Raw genomic sequence first — 17,357 nt, 5'->3', positions numbered from 1 at the left:
TGTCTTATTTTACTTACTTTCACTCTTCTTTTTTTCCTTTTTGTTGTGTAACAAGATGTCTCAACCCAAATGCTGACCAGAACATTCAGACAGTCACACTCAGCCTGTCCTCATACCCCCACTCACGTTGTGTCCACAGCCCCACTGTAAGTACTTATGTCAGATGACTTTGGCCTTAGACCTTTTTTTGTGAGATGTAATATATTTTTAGGAGTCCTTACTGTTATTTTAATCTGTGGTTATACAAACACTCTAACACTCTACTAACTGTGTTTATGTCAATGTTTAAGTGTTTTAGTGACAAATGTGCTTCCAAATGATTTAATTGTTTTATTAATGAATGGTATGCCTTTTGATATTCATCGTCTTTGTATTGAGGAAGTGATAGGGTCACTATTGTCCAGCACCTTCTGAGAAATGCATAGTGAGATATATTCTATATAATAAAAGGCACAAGTCAAAAGGTTATCAGTAAAGCAGATAGTTTAGTGCAATACCCTGCAATCACATCTGCCACCAGGGGTCATTGTGTGGAGCTTTCATTCACTTTAATCCACTCAAAAGCCACTTTCACACATGCACAGAGGAACTGTGTTTGTAAATGCAAATGTCTGTATCAGTTGTAGCTAGGGGTGTGCCATATTGTATCATACATGAACACATTTTCATTTTTGAAAAATTAAAAAATATCTATCATGATAAAAATTTGTATTCTGTCTTGAAAGTAGACTTTATGTTAGCCTATCTGTATTTGTTTAGCGATTTACTGTGAAGATTTAAGGGTATTTTTGTACAGTTGTTTATTTTTACAGTTTATGTGCATGCGCTGAAACATCTACACTTTAGTGGTGTGTTAGATTTTTTAAAATTATTTTTGAGTTTTTACTGAATGTTTGAAACTTAATTTTGTTTGACAGTATATTTGTAAAATTAGTAAAATATTTTTCAGCATTGTCATATCCCCAAGAATATTATTTTCATAAATAAATCCTGAAATATTGTGACATATTGCCATAAGTTCTACTAGACATTACTCCAACTTTACCCTGTCAGTGTTATGGGAGAGGAAGGTGAAAATCAGATTTTTTTATTATATATGTTTACTCAGGTATATTTATAATTATTTGTTTATTTATGAATACACTTTAATATTATTTAGATTGTCACTTTTTTAATTGTTATTTGGAATGAAAAAAGGTGTAGTGGTCAAATGTGTGCTTGTGGAACTTTATAGAAAAGTGAACAGCCCGGGATTTGAGTTGGAAGAAAATGCCTTAAAAGAGGTGTAGAAAAAAAGGTGGGAAATAGAACAAAGAAAATGCCACTCCTGGCATATAAAAACAAAAGGCAGCATTTAGCTCAAAATAAACCAAACGTAACACCCAACAAAACTCAAAACTGACTTAGCACAGCTCAGTCCTAAATTCTAAATTATGTTATGCTGGTGGTTTTCTTTTCTGATAAATACCCCCTTGGATTTGTCCTTGTCTTGGGGTACTTTTATGATTTATTTTCTTTTTCCTTAAGTTTTCTTTTTTCTTTTCTTTTCTTTTCTTTTCTTTTTTCCTTTCCTTTCCTTTCCTTTCACCCTCTGGTACCAGTCACCTCCCTACAAAGATGTAACAAAGTGTGAGGCCTTTGTCCTGTGTTTTTATACCATGCTGCACAGGTGTGGCTGGTTGGTACTGATTACTGCTGGGAATTCTGGGAATTGGAGTTTTGGGACCTGACTCCAGTGATTCTTCCCCTACATCGTCCAGCTCCCCTGCTGGTGTTCAGTGGTGCAGCATTGCCCACCACAGTCAGCCCCAGTTAGAAATCTTGGTAATGTCTGAGTGAGCCCATGTGTGAATAGAGCAGGTAATTTTCTGAAGAACTCCCAGTGTGTGTGTGTGTGTGTGTGTGTGTGTGTGTGTGTATGTTGTTAATGAATTCAAGTATTGTTTCCAAGATGCCATGTATGATATGAAATATCAATATACATAATATCCCCAACATGATCAGAAATGTAGATTTTGTTATGTATGTTAAAATATCATCATGTTGCCCTAATCCCTAATAACAACACATTTGACAAAACATATTTCACATTTAAATGTTGTGAAAGGAGCTGTTTAAAATGGAAAACTAGCATATTATAGTAGTAAAGTGCATGCTAAGAACAATTAGTCTATGTAAAAAATGAGGTTACCCTGTTTCACCACTAGAGGTCCATATTTCCCTCTTTAAGAACTCATACTGTATATTTTGTGATTGAGCCTGACATGGCCTGTCAGTTTCTCTCTCTGTCTCTCTCTCTCTTTCTTTCTTTCTTTCTTTTTTTCTCTTTTATTTTACTCTCTTTCCAACCCCTCTGCCCTCCCCCTCTCTTTTTTTGTCTCCAATTTGCAGTCACCCTTTTAAATCCTAAATACTGACATGCTGACCTCATGAAGTGTGTGCCAGTATTACAGTCTCAGCACTGCCCAGAAAGCGAGCGAGTGAGTTAGAACGAGGGCAGGGGGTGGGGAGGGAATATGGGGGTGGGCAAAAGAAAAAAAAAAAGTAATGCAGCTCTCCGGTTCCAAAGGCTGGGTCATCCCTCCTGTAGGCTTTAGCACTGACTCTGAGTTCAGGTAAGTAGCAGACAACTTCTCACTGACATGCAAACTGTACTTTCTTTAATATGTGTGTGTGTGTGTGTGTGTAGATATGTATGTGTGTATATATATATATAAATGCCTGGAAGGTATTGCTGACTGAAGTGCCTGTGTAATAACTGTATCAGCTAATCAGTTTAAATCAGTTGGAAATGTGTATTTGATGTTTATAAAAATGTATATATGTATGTTTTTTTTTGTAGTTTTATGATGCATTTGATGACATTGTACACAACCTTGCAGTTTGTGGTTTGACTTGTGAAGTAAATCTACACTGTATTTAGAGTACTGTTTAGATAACCTTAGATTACTCATTATATAATGCAATATATATTAACTGAGAACTGTACAGCTTCAGCTTGGTTTTTAAACTTCCAGTTGCTGCATGATTATTCTACTTTAGTCCAACACATGCATGCATGCTATTTCCTGGATTTTAGGAAGTTTAGAATCAGTTTCCCAGTCAGGTTTTAAGCTAGTCCTAGGCTATATTGTCCTTTAAATGGAAAATGTCAATTTAAAATGTTGTGTAGTACAAGATTAAGCTTGAAAACGTCCCCATGGAGTCTTCCTTTAGCTCATTTAGATTCCTAATTAATCCCATATTTACTCTACAATGTTAAACTGAACATTTAGTGCAGTTGTCTAGTTTAAAAAGCATTTTTACATGGGTCTCTCATTTTGGCACATGGACTTGCCTGAAAGCTGAACTGAGGCTTGGGGACAAGCTTTACACTTTTGGAAGTAGCTGACTTGTGAAGCTAAAATTAAGCTGGGGTTGATTTGGAATTTTACACTTGGGCGGTGAGACCTGAAGGAGCTGACCCACAAATAGTGTGAAATCTTCTGTGCAATGGGTCAGCTAGAAACAAATCTAAGGGCTCAAATACACACAAGCACAGTGTAGCTGAACAGTTTCCACTTAAAGCGGTTCATTATTCTCAAGGTTGTTTAATATAAACATTTCTATTAGTTTGCTAAAAAGTCCTTCAGTTTTACATAAGAAATGTCTGTAACTATATAAATGTATTAATCAGAATATTACTCTTAATGTCTTGGTGACTTTGAGCAGCAGTGAGCTTAGAGGTTTAGCTAAGTGGTAAACTCCAGAGAGCTGCTGCCTGACCTTCACTTACAGTCCACCTGCAGTCACCCCTATGGAGCTTTGATTTAGCACTAGTTTGTGACCAGACACCTGCTATAATGTTTTTATATACAGCCCTGGAAAAAAAATGAAGAGACCACTTCAGCTTCTTTGATTTAACTATCTATATGTACATGTTTGAGTAAAATGAAGATTGTTGTTTTATTCTATAAACTAAAGACAACATTTCTCTCAAATTAAAATATTGTAATTTCAAGCATTTATTTGCAGAAAATGAGACATGGATAACAAACACGATGCAAAGCTTTAAAACCTCAAATAATGCAAAGAAAACTATTTCATATTTGAAAAGTTTTAAGAGTTCATAAATCAATATGAATCTTTGCATGTTCTCCTCCACCAGTCTTACACACTGCTTTTGGATTACCTGATGCCTCTCCTGGTGCAAAAATTCAAGCAGTTCAGTTTGGTCTGATGGCTTGTGATAATCCATGAGCCTGTTGATTATATTCCAGAGGTTTTCAATTTGGTAAAATCAAAGAAACTCATCATTCTGAAGTGGTCTCTTATTTTTTTACAGAGCTGTATATTTTATTTCAGCTAATGCAAAGAAACTAAGGTCTTGGGCAAAAATCTCAGTGCTTAAACTCTTGTTATATAATGGCGCTAAATAGATTCTATATTAACTAGTTTACACTGATACTATTTTCTCTATGGCAAACACGTCATTGGTGGATAGTTTGTAATTATATTACTGACATCAGCTCTACACTTTTAACACTTTACTGTACGTTAATAGCATGATGCAAATGGCATTGCATAAACCTTGGGGAGCAACCCAGCAGAGTTTATTTCTAAACTTAATCCAGGTCAGCCGGCTCTAATATTCAGATTCATATTCAGGAGGCCGTCATTGAATAGGGGGATTTAATTCCCTCTGCAGGAGGGTAGTTCTCATAGTCCAGGTTTGGAAACTATGATTACTAAACTAACCCAGTCCAATCTAATCAGAGTGCTGCAAATATTGCTCTTTTTTGATCTTAAAATAGTGTTGAGTGTATATTTCTTATTTAATATCATATTCAACCCTTGGTTACTTGGCAGAGATTTCAATAAAAAAATTAAAAAACTGGCACTGTCATGCCTTACTATTGTTTGGGGAGGAGCTGATGTGCCATGGACACTCAGTTGACAGCTGCATGAAGCAGGCAGCTAGCCACGCTTACTTGGGAAATGTAGTAGACTCATAAAGATGTCACCTGGCCAGTGAGACTGAGAGGTGTATTTATTGAGGATCAGCTGTTTTACAACTATTTATAATCCCACCTGCTCTCAGTGTTTTGCTGTCCCAATTCTTGACAAACCAGCGTCAGATGCATTGAAGAGTTTCTGGCAACACTTAACTTGAGCTCTGCTGCATAACCTTGACATAACGTTTTATAAACATGTTGCAGTTATTTGTTGTTTTTACAGATAATATTCATTATGTAGTTCAGTAATATAACAAACAGTATTGAAGTGCCCTGTTGCCATTACTCTTAATTGTCTTGACAGACAATGTTTAATGTTGTGTAATTTTGTGTACTGTCTAATTTAATCATAGCATCAAAATCATGCATTTACATGTACTTAAAATCTAATAATTTCAAAGAAATAACTTTTTTGTCAGTTATTAGATCAACATCTTTGCAAACACTTGGTAATCAGATAATGGGTTTATATGGGTCAGGCCATAATCCGATTTCTATTTTGCAACCAGCCAATAATCGCATAGAAACAAATGGTGTCAACTTCACCGAAATTCCGGATGCATCTTTCTGTAAACATGAACCCCCTTTACTGGCAAATAGGAATGTAATTTTTTAATGGATTTCAGTAGTATAAAATGCTGCCATTCTGACAGCTTTGACTTTATTGCTGCAAAGACAGAGTTCAGCCAAAGTGTCTGTCCTGTCTGGTTATATTTGTCTGCATGTGCAGCCTAAGAAAACTACAACAAAATCATAGTAACCATATACAAGCGCAGAGAGGTTCGATAACTGGGCTAAACTGGGCTCTCTTTATCAGATTTCTTATTTAAATAATCTGACCTAAGAATTTACAGTATTCAGTACACATAGCCACTGTAATAATCCGATAACTCCAGAATATTTTTTTTCATTAGATTATCATGTTTACAGCATTCTTATATCAACGTTATGTGGCAGGTACATAACCACAGGCACACACAGACTGAGAAATCAGAAAATACTCTGGCTAAGCGTGTACATGGACAGATGTTTAGATCTGACTCCGATCTAAGAAGTAAGAGTATGCTGTTTACATGACAGAATTAACAAATTAGGACCATCCTAAACTGATACACACCCTGATAACCCACAGCACACACTCTCATATTCTCTCACATGCATACACACCAATCTAGACTCAAGAAGCAATACCACTATATCCATTTTTGTCTTTTTTATTTAATTATTTATTTATTATATTTTATTTTGTCTTTTGGAAGTGACAGCTGCCACTATTGACTACTGGATCGATTAAAGTGCTGCCAGAGTGCTTGTAATAAAATCTTGCTACATTACCAAACTTTAAAATAGAGTTATAAGAAGTTGAGTTTTGAGTTGAGACACTGTGTGTGAGGTGCCACCACTGTGTGACTGGAGATGTAGCAGTTATATGAAAAGGACCACGCTGAGTCAGATTCAGCATGTTTGCCAAAATGGATCAAATGATCTGTGGTGTGTGTAAATATTATAATATTATATTATGTGTCATGTAAAATGTAATGTCTTGTTGCACTGATTTAAGCATAGTTAGGCCGGAAAATTGTAAAGTTTATTCAATAACTCTTTCAGACAAACACACAAAGCAATTCTTTCAAAATGTCAGATTTACTGATATGGACCGTTTTACAAATCTCAGGTAATTTCTGAGGTGATTATTTTAATATTTTTTTTAAATTAAAGATATAACAACTGTTCACGTGTTGTTCAGCCAACACGGAATTGTAGTCTTTCATTTTTACATCATCCTAAAAAAGAACATAGCAGACATATGTAGCCGAGTTTGAAGATGATCCGTGGCAGAGACTCGAGAGAACTCGAGCGAAATGTTCCAATTAGCTTCTTTAACATATTTGCATTGTATTAAAATGCATTCATTTTTAATGGGTATATATGCGGCTGAAACAGGCAGACTAGTGCATCCCATTTTTTTTAATGTTGCATAGTAATTATGACTTTTAGAAAAATGTGTCTTTGGCAGGGTAGTGTTCTATAGGCTCCTGTGGAGTGGCCTGAGCTTTTGTCCTTAATGGCATTCTCCCTACAAATGTATATTACTTTTACATTTATACTTTAATTAGTTTTGAAACCAGTACTTTTAGAGTACTTGTAAACCCTAGTATCTATATTTCTACCTGAAAAATGAAAGTGAATACTTTTTGTCATTATTTTATTTTTCTATAGCATGTCATCCACAATAATAAACATGCCTTGACAAAAAACAACTTAGATGCACTAGAAATCATTACGTTTTCAGAAAACATAGAGGTTCAAAGTTGGCTCGAACAAAGCACAGATGTGTTTAAGGTGTAGCGTTTTATCTAATGTAGATCTAATATATAGAAATATCTGTAAAATTTAGAATTGAAAAACAAAGTCATGTATACACTGCTGTGAAACATACAAATTAATCATTTAGGTTTTGTGCACTTTTTCATCCACACACACACACACACACACAATCACATGCCCCACTAATGCAGCACAGCTTTGCACTTAGTTTGAAGTCTGTAGTGCTTATGATACTGAAGGTGCTGACAACTGTTTAGAGCCCTAAAACGTGTACAGTCATTTGTATTACATTTTTTTTCTTTAGGTCTCAGTTGAGAATATGTTGTTGTTGTGGGTGGGGGGTTAGGGTGTGGTAGTGTAAAACTGTTGATCTTCCTGGCGTTTCCTATCAGCCGTGCTCACCAGTGGGTGTGCAGCCTTGAGGGCAGTGTGGATGTGAATGTAAACCTCTGATAAATGAGGGAACACCACTCTCTTTACTCCTCACCACTGTAACTCAAAACTCAGGCCTGCCATTCTCAGACTAAGAATAGCAAAGAGTCTCTCTCTCTCATTCGCTTTCTCTCTCTCTCTCTGCTCTGCAATGATAGCAGTGTCTCCTCTTTATATGTTCCACCCAGTATGTTCCAAATATTGTAGCCACTGCTATGTGCTGTAATCGGAGTACACGGTCATATGGAATCATCCTCAGCGTGCCATAGCCAGAAATGTTAAATGCTGGCTGTGTAAACAAACACTAGTGTAGCCATTCTGTTCTGCTTTTGTGCCTGAACATTAGATTTTATCAATCAAACCCTTTGTTTTTTATTAATTTTCACTTTTGTTTTCTTACTTTAAATGCCCCTCTATTTGACATCATGTGACATTTTCAATACAATGCAATATTATCTTGTTATTCAAATAATAATTCAAATGATTATCAAATCACGTTTATTGTCAGATTACGAAAGCACAGGTGTACAGGTGACTGAAAATCATTGGTGCATGTTCCCTCTTAGTTATAAGTTATAAGTAAACACAGTATAAACAAAATGAAATACTGCGCAGGGTATTAACTTTTAAACAATAAATATTACTGTTACATTACTATTTACATTGGATTAAATGTAGGATGTGGTGAATGAGAAGAAAGTCTTACAAAGGGTGAGTTTGTATGGATGAGCGATATTAACACTTTCCTACTATTATATGAAGTTCATTTTAGAGATATAATACAATATTTCTTTCTCTTGTCAGGGCTCTCTGTTTCTGGGCCAGTGGTGTGTGGCAGGAGTAAGATCAGGCAGCCAAGATGTCAAAGAATGATCCTCGGGACATCGATGAGGATGCCATCCTCAGGGGCCTCAGTGCAGAGGAGCTGGAGCAGCTCGATTATGAGCTCCAGGAGATGGACCCTGAGGTAGAGAGTGTATAGCTTATTAATTAAAATACCTCTCCATGCATCCCACACACTGCTCAATCTACACACTGAGAAGAAGGACTTTTTATAGAAACCCAGCCTAACCCAGTAGAATAAATTACTTGGCTCTGCATGTAACATCCGATTTATATGAAATATGAATGTTGCTTTATATGTTTTATATTCAGTATAAGGATTGCTCCTTTCCTTGGTTTAGAATTGATCTCTGAATCTTCTGATAGCAAGAAGCATGCTTAGCATCCAAAAACCTTAAAATGGCAATAATCAAATGTTAGGAAATGTCCTTTCTAGAATGCCATCCTCCCAGCCGGCTTCCGCCAGCGTGATCAAACCAAGAAGAGTCCCACAGGGCCATTTGATCGCCATGCCCTGCAGGACCACCTGGAGAAACAGGCTCTGGAACACCAGGACAGGGATGACCTGGTGCCCTTCACCGGGGAGAAGAGAGGTACCTTTTGTGTGTGGCGCTTCCTGCACTGAATGTCAATGGGATTTCCGACAGAGTGGCTTGTCTGTTCGCCAGGTACCACTGATCACAATCATTACCACCCACTGGGCTGTCCACTGTGGGTGGTAATTCCTTCTATGGTGTGCCTGCACAACATAGGATCCATGTGGCACTCACTATTAGGCCTTGCTCAAATTACTATAATTCACATTGCCTTGCCATCAGCCCGCAGACTAGTGTTCATCCTCACAACTTATACAGCAGTGGGCATTCCCAAGCTGTCTCCTCTTGTAAACACTTGATGATCAATTACATAATGCTATCCCATGACTTTTGATACTGCTCATTAGTCACTGCTTCACACATAGAGTTTGCTAATATGGGTTAAGGCAGCTAGTCTTAGGGACCCCTGAATGTCCACATTTGTTCTTTTTATAATTGTTGCAAGTTAGGATGTACCTTCAGATGTTTTAAGTTTGAGGACCACTGGCGTAACTCTAAATATGAACACATTTAACACATTGTCTTTTTTATATAGTACCAAATGTTTGGAAACACTTTCTTATTCAGTGCTGTAGTATTTAGTATTTAGGTGGCTCTTATCTGGGGTGCTGTTAACTTTCCGTTTCTGAAGCAGGTAACTCTAATGGACTTAACTCTTGGTCTCTTTTCCTGGGGTGGCCCTGAAGAGGGCCAGTTTCATCATAACATTTTTAATGGTCTTTGTGACTACACTTGAAGATACATTCAAAGTTCTTGATTTTTTTTCTGATTGACTGACCTTCATTTCTTAAAGTATTTTTTCCTTTAATTAGTTGAGTAGTTCATGCCATAATACGGATTAGAACATTATTTAAATAGGGCTATCCACTGTATACCAACTCAAACACAAAAGGTGTTGGCCGAAGACAACAAATCACTTTTCTGATTATTACACTGCACCCTAAATGTTTTAATATTTAATAAGTGTATTATAACATTTTATTTTAATGCTCATTTTTTTAGTTGACTTGTTGATTTGTTGAGGGCAAGATTACACAGTTAGATCACAAGGAAATCATGATAAAGCAGTAGTAATTTTTGTGATTTTTAATTATTTTCTTTACTTAGTTGAGTAATATATAATATGGATAATAATATGATTATTATAAGAAGATTATTTGAATAGGACTATTCACTGTATACCAACTCTACCTCTTCACAACTTTACAACTGATGCTCTCAAACACATTAAAAAGAACAAGAAATTTAAGTAATTAAATATTGGCAAATTCAGCACAGCTGTTAACTGAAAGACATTTCAGGTGACTCTACCTCATAAAGCTGGCTGAGAAAATCCAGCCAAGATGTGTAAAGCTGTCATCCAAGCAAGGTGCTACTTTGAAGAATCTAAAATATAAAACATATTCTGTCTTGTTTAACACTTTTTGTTTACTAAATAATTCCATATTTTCTTCTTCATAGTTTGGATTACTTTACTATCAATCCCCAATGCAGAAAATGTTAATTTATTTTAATTAATAATGTATAAAAATATATAAGATTTTTAAGCTTTACTTAGTTATTACAGTAGAAATTGGTATAAGAAGATACAACAATCTGCAGAATATTGTAGATTGATAGTAGAGCGGAAAAACAATGAATCTTATCCAATCTAGCAACAACAAATCAAGCCTAAAATAGCAGACAGTCTCACTGTGTGATGTCATGTCTTATTTCTTCCTGTAGGTCAGTAGAGTGTTGAAGTAGTTTGAGCATGATACTTACTTTTAGATTCTCATCTTAAGTGCATGGTTTCAACAGCTCATTTTAAAGCCATGTAGTCTAAAAAACAGGACTCAATATTACAATACAAATTTCCTACCAAACCTACTTTTAAGTAAATATCTTATGCTTAATACTCCACCTTTTTTGAAAGGGCTCAAAATTAATTTAAAAATGGCAGAATTTTTGTTTTGTAGTATGTAAAGATTGTAACCGATTCCAAATGTATGTTTGTTCCCCATAGATTACAGACCATATGGTTGGTGTCACATCAAAAAAAATCCATCTCCAAAATTACGACTTCATAGGAGAAAAAAACACATTTTCAATTTCACAAGTTTCAATAGAAGTATATGTTAAAATATTGGGCTATTTCTGTTGGTTCATTCATCCGAAAATGAAATTCCAAATTATGTTAAAAAGTTCTAACATTTTTATGGTACTTCACAGGCTAGGAACTTAAGGCTAAATATATTTTTACATACATAAACTCCTATTCAGACTTAAGCAGTTTAGCTACACATATTCATACTAACGTTAGCACTGAGGTTTTCACCTTGGACTCCTTTTAATTAATCAAAATAGAGAGCAGCCAATCAGAACAGAGCTTATTTGCATTATATCCTTCTTAAAGGGACAGTAACATAAACAGCTTAAATCTAAGCAATGGCAAGCGGTTCAAAAATTATCATCGTTCGAAAATTAATTTTGGCTGTTTTAGTACATAAAACCACCCAGCTGTCACAAAAAAAAGAATATATCCTTAGTCCTTTAGTTTAGTAAGATTTTGACTCAGTATTCTTATTTATTTTATGTATAGTTCCTCTGTAGTGAGTAGACAGTAGAGGGGTGTTTAAAACTAAACCTCTGTTTATCTCTTTAGGTAAGAAGTTTGTTCCAAAGCCTGGATCAGGACAGATCCCTATGGAAGAGCAGATCACCCTGGAACCAGAGTTGGAGGAAGCTCTCAGAAATGCCACAGATGCTGAGATGTGTGACATTGCTGGTGAGTGACATGACCCTAACCCTGACCATTCCCCCATCAATGACCTTTGCTTAACTTTTACCCATAATCTACTATATTGATTATCCCAGAAAAAAAACACAGTGTCTAATGCATCATGATAACCTCTGAAAAATGCAGACACTGATAAAGGTACTGGGTTACTCTCATCCTAAATGGCAAGACGTGAGTGTCTCTGGTACAATCAGATAATTTTGGACAGGCTAAGATCTAACACCACATGAATCCTGCCCCATTACACCAACTGCTATCCACATATATACAGCACTGGGTTTTTGGGCACACATCAGAACATTTCACCATGGCCTACTTTTCAGCAGTTTATATTTGGTTGACTTTTAAAAGTTTTGTGTGTGGAAGAATGGACTGGAGTATCACCATATGTGTCACCATGCATTACAGATGTGATTGCTCCAGTACCATACCGACCAGTATCTGATTCCCATAGCTCAGCAACTCACCAAAATAAACTGGCAAGAGGCCATCGGGTTAGCATGAACGCAGCAAGGCTTTGGTCGTGGGGGGCTGTTTAGAAGGGGATTGGTAGGTTTGAGAGCTGTCTGTATAATAAAGATGTTTTATCAAACAACCAAATGAAAAAACAACAGATATTTTGGAGACTCATTATAATGATATAAATTAATTTATTATTTAACGGATAAACTAATATTTGTAGCTTGTAGTATTTGTAAAAATCATTTTATTTGTTGCTTTACTTTTAAAAGCTATTCATGTGAATTTTTGTAACTTAAATTCAAAGACTTCTCTTAACCCTCTATGTCATAGTGTTGCACTCAGACAACAAACCATTTTGCCTAATTATTACACAGCCTCCTAAATGTTTTAATGTTTTTTTTAAGTATATTGCAACATTTTATTTTATTTTATTTTAAATCCTATTTTAATACCCATTTTGGCAGTTTTTTTATTTATCTTTTAAAACAGGCAATTTTATTTGTTGCCTTAGGGCAACATTACACAGTTTGATCACAAGGCAGTCATCCTATGATATACATACATATATGTTTTTATCAGTAAGCTAATATTTGTAGCTTGTCATATTGGTTATAAGGTAGTAGTATTGTAGTATTTGTAGCTTTTCTTTTAAAAGCTATTCATGTGAATTTTTGTAACCTAAATTTTAAGCCTTCTCTAAACTCTCTCTATGGCATAGTGTTGCCCTGAGGCAACAAACTACTTTTCTAATTATTACACTGCACCCTAAATGTTTTAATATTTGTTAAAAGTACATTATGAAATCCTATTTTAATGCCAAATCCGGCTGCGTTGTTTTCATTTACCTCTTAAAACATCAAACAGGCATTTTATTTGTTGCCTCAGGGGAACATTACATAGTTTTTTTAGATTTGTGGATTTTGGATAGCATTTAGCCCATAGTTCATAGTGTAATATTATTGTTCAATATATCAGAATAAATGTTACATTGGTCACAAATACAGGACTGTATTAATGCTTTCAGTGTTGTTGCTGTGTAATATGTTCTGTCACTTCACTAGTCTAGGTAAAGTGGTCGGTGACTTTTTAGAGCTGTGTGCAGATTACCGTGACAGAGCCCTTCATTGAGAATACAGTTTTAACTCTGGAGCTCGTCCAGTGTGGGATTAAAGCTACTTTACAGCTACGTCATTCTTCCGTCCGTGTTTTTTGTCCCTTAAATCCACATTTACCAAGTTGGCTCACGGCTGTGCTAGCGTGGGATGCTAATGCTTTTATGAAAAAGCAGCCAGTCTTGTTGTCTTTGTTCTTGATAGCGGTGTGGGCAGGGTTTTGTAGCCTTGTTATTGTGTGAATGTAAGCAGTACTGTAAGTGCAGCTGTCCCTCTGTCCCCCTCACGGTCCCACAGCTGTAGCCTCTCTAAAACTGGGCTGGAGGTTTATAATGGAGTTTTTTTTCTTTTCCACAAAACACTGACACCTGGTGGTGATGAGAAGCATCTGAAACTTCACCTCTTTTACATGATTTTGTTTGTTGAAGTTATCTGTTTGTTTTGGAACCTCAATTTCTACTTTTAAATTCTCTTTTTGCAGTATTTATTAATATGCTTAATTTCATTATTACCCCATGTTGAGTGTCTAGGCCAAGGGTCACCGCTCTTCTTTATAAAGGACTGATGTTTAGCTGCAGCTGTTCATTCTACTCAGTCAGAAGTGCACCTGATTCCTCTTGTTAGTGTCAGTCGTCAGCTACATAATTAGTTATTTGAGGTGGCCTCCAGCTTGGTTGGACGGAAAACCTGCTGCCATATTGGCTTGTTGTGGATGAGACTAGCGACTCCTGGGGAAGATGATGTCTGAATTGAGATATGTGTCATCAGATGTAATCCTTGTCATAATTGTCTTTTCAATAAATATAAGTTAATATAAAAGAAACAAAGATTTTATTCATTTTTTAGCATTTTTTTGTATTTCTGTTTATATGCGAATCTCTATTGTCGTTTTTACTTTTTGACAGTTTTTCTAAATATTGTATCAAAAATTCCTGAATATTTGTATCAGAATTTAATGATAATTAGAATAATATGTATACAACCAATATTTTGTATCAGATTTTATGATAAATGGACCAATGCATGTATCACTATTATTGTTATTTTTACTTTTTGACCTCATTTGAATCAGTTGACATTTTTGTCCAACAGTGATGATAGGGACATATTCTGAAGTTTGAAAGCATTTAGTTGTTCTATTTATCATTATTTTCTTAACAGTTTTCTTTAAACATATGCACTACAGATTTTCATACTTTAAAGGTACTGTATGTTTGAGTAATATATTAAGTATTAATTTAAATACATTGAGAGTAACAAGAAGTTGTTTATAATGTCCTGTAATTATTCATTCATTCATTCATCTACAGCTCCACTCATCTTTCTGGAAACATTTTTTTTCTCTGTGCAATTTGAAAAGATGCGTAGTTGTACAGGAAAATATTACTATTGAAAATACTGATTCCATACTTCTGAATCTGAAAGGCAGAGAATATAGAAAATAAATCCTTACTGAACTTTTAAATGTTTTGTGTATTTTTCAGCCATCCTGGGAATGTACACACTGATGAGCAATAAACAGTACTATGACGCCCTGGGCGCTACTGGCAAGATTGCTAACACAGAGGGCATCAACAGTATGTATTCATTTCACTGCTTGAGGTTCATCAATACCTGCAGCTTTTATTATTTCATTGCATTCTGTAATAATCTTTTAACCCAGTCTGTGTTAACCCTGTGTTTCTCAGGTGTGGTGAAGCCTGATGAGTATAAGATCTACCCTGACGAGCCTCCCAATGACACTGATGTTGAGGACACGCTCCGCAGAATCCAGAAGAATGACAGCGGCCTGACAGATGTCAACCTCAACAACATCCCGGTAATCTGAACCTGAATGACAATGCCTGAACTCAGTGTTACAGATTCAAAACTGATTCCTTTAGAGTTTTTTTTCTCCAAATCAATAAAACTGTTAATATACCATTTTTTGTCGATTTTTTTTTATTTATGTTTTTTTGTTTATTTATTAATGTTATTTTATTTAATGCTATTTGTGATTTACATTAGTGGTATGTAAACACTGATGTATACACTGATGAGCATCATGCAATTCAACAGAAAGTAGAATCATCCTATGAATATATGACGTGTCACAGGATATGACCTGTTTGATTGAATGCTGGCAGGCATAATCATTACCACCTATTACCCATTACCACGTAGTAATGCCTCAAATGAAAAATTCCCAGTACACACATGACATTATGGCTATCCCATGACTTATGGCGTGTGAGTATACGTATTATTATACAAAATAATAAAATCTTCATTAGTGTAAAGCTAGAAAAGCTTACTTTTTATTTTTTATATTTTTTACCTTGCTTTTATGTTTAGCTTTTTTATATCAATTGATTCATTGATTTATCTATCATTCTACTTCTTTTTTTCCTTATTGTCCTCTTCTGTTTTCGTCTTCTTTTATTATTATTAACAGCACTAGTATTGATCTATCCCTTAGGACATTCCCATCCCAACACTAAAAGAGATCTTCAATGGTATGAAGCGAAACACTCACGTACTGAGTCTCAGCATTGTAGCAACACGCAGTAATGATCCTGTGGCTTTTGTAAGTACCCTTTCATAGCATTTATAATATATATATATATATATATATATATATATATATATATATATATATATATATATATATATATACACACACATTTTTAAAAATAATATGTGCCTGAATATCCTTTGAAATCTGCCAAGCATTTTCCTAATTAACATTACACAGTGATCTACTGAAATGGATGCAGCTCATAAGAAAGAGAGCATTTCTTTACATTTCATCAGATTAGGTTAAATTAATATCTTTTCTTTCTTGCGCTACTGACCAGGCTGCTGCAGAAATGCTGGCAGCGAACTCCACACTGCAGAGCCTGAACATTGAGTCCAACTTCATCACCGCAACCGGAATGATGGCCATCATTAAAGCTCTTGCTAAAAACAACACCCTTGCTGAAATCAAGATTGACAACCAGGTAATCAGTAAACCTGGTTAATATAAGGTTAATTATTAATAGCATGCTCCTTACAGCTGAGTGTGTATATATATAATGGATGTGCTACTAGTTTTAATGCTGTCTGGTGTCCTGGTTGTCCTCGTGTAGAGGCAGAAGCTGGGAGACTCTGTAGAGATGGAGATCGCTTCTATGCTGGAGAAAAATCCCAGCATCCTGAAGATAGGCTACCACTTCACCCAGCAGGGCCCTCGTGCCAGAGCAGCCATAGCCATCACTAGAAACAACGACTACTGTGAGTCCAGATACATATTATTAACCATGATTTTAATACAATTGTGTAGTACACATACAGGTAATATTGTCACTGTCAATGCAAACTTCTTTTTTTTGTTTAATAATGAATGTACTAGTAAAACTGCTACTACATGGCAGTTACTACATACATACTACATACATTGACTTTTATTAAAAGTTGTTTATGTGATAGTGGCAATATTAAACTATATTTTTTTCTTAATATAACCACATATTTTGCATACATTTATTTTTTTATTCAAGTCATTATTGGAAAGTCTTACATTAAAATATAGTGTATGCTTCCTGAGTATTTATGTTTCCTTTATTTTTTCATATCCAGTCCGGCAGCAGAGGGTAAGATGAGTCAAAGGTTGGGATGGCCTCCCTTTTGGAGCACTCAAGACTGTCGGTGACACAGATTGCCCTTCCTAGCCTTAGCCATTCATCACTCCTCACTGTGAATATCATTGACTTCTCCGCTCCGTTTTCCTGGACACAGGATTTCATTAAGCCAAATCTTTTCTGACTGAATAAAGATCATGTGCCTTCAA

The 17,357-nt window shown here is 35.5% G+C and overlaps 2 protein-coding genes across 3 annotated transcripts in view; both read left to right on the top strand.

Moving 5' to 3' along the window:
• Positions 1 to 145, top strand: part of vps72b (vacuolar protein sorting 72 homolog b) — a 16,837-nt gene extending 16,692 nt beyond the window's left edge. The window contains exon 7 of the transcript XR_002650430.2: positions 56 to 145. The gene's annotated coding sequence lies outside the window, so the exon portion shown is untranslated. The remainder of the gene's footprint in view (positions 1 to 55) is intronic.
• tmod4 (tropomodulin 4 (muscle)) lies at positions 57 to 17,357 on the top strand. 2 transcript variants are annotated; one of them, XM_007249772.4, is made up of 10 exons: positions 57 to 146; positions 8,559 to 8,721; positions 9,034 to 9,190; positions 11,838 to 11,960; positions 15,031 to 15,123; positions 15,235 to 15,365; positions 16,005 to 16,112; positions 16,384 to 16,527; positions 16,657 to 16,801; positions 17,147 to 17,357. In XM_007249772.4, the coding sequence occupies exons 2-10, from the start codon at positions 8,614 to 8,616 to the stop codon at positions 17,167 to 17,169; spliced, it is 1,032 nt and encodes a 343-aa protein (XP_007249834.3). In that variant the 5' UTR covers positions 57 to 146; positions 8,559 to 8,613; the 3' UTR covers positions 17,170 to 17,357. The 2 variants fall into 2 exon arrangements, with proteins under 2 accessions (XP_007249834.3, XP_007249833.3); XM_007249771.4 differs by lacking the exon at positions 57 to 146 and adding an exon at positions 2,525 to 2,615.

Source organism: Astyanax mexicanus, chromosome 6 (genome assembly GCF_023375975.1).
Source record: "Astyanax mexicanus isolate ESR-SI-001 chromosome 6, AstMex3_surface, whole genome shotgun sequence".
Lineage (NCBI taxonomy): Eukaryota > Metazoa > Chordata > Actinopteri > Characiformes > Acestrorhamphidae > Astyanax > Astyanax mexicanus.
The sequence above is the reverse complement of the archived record's forward strand: the minus strand, read 5'-3'. Positions and strand labels throughout refer to the sequence as shown.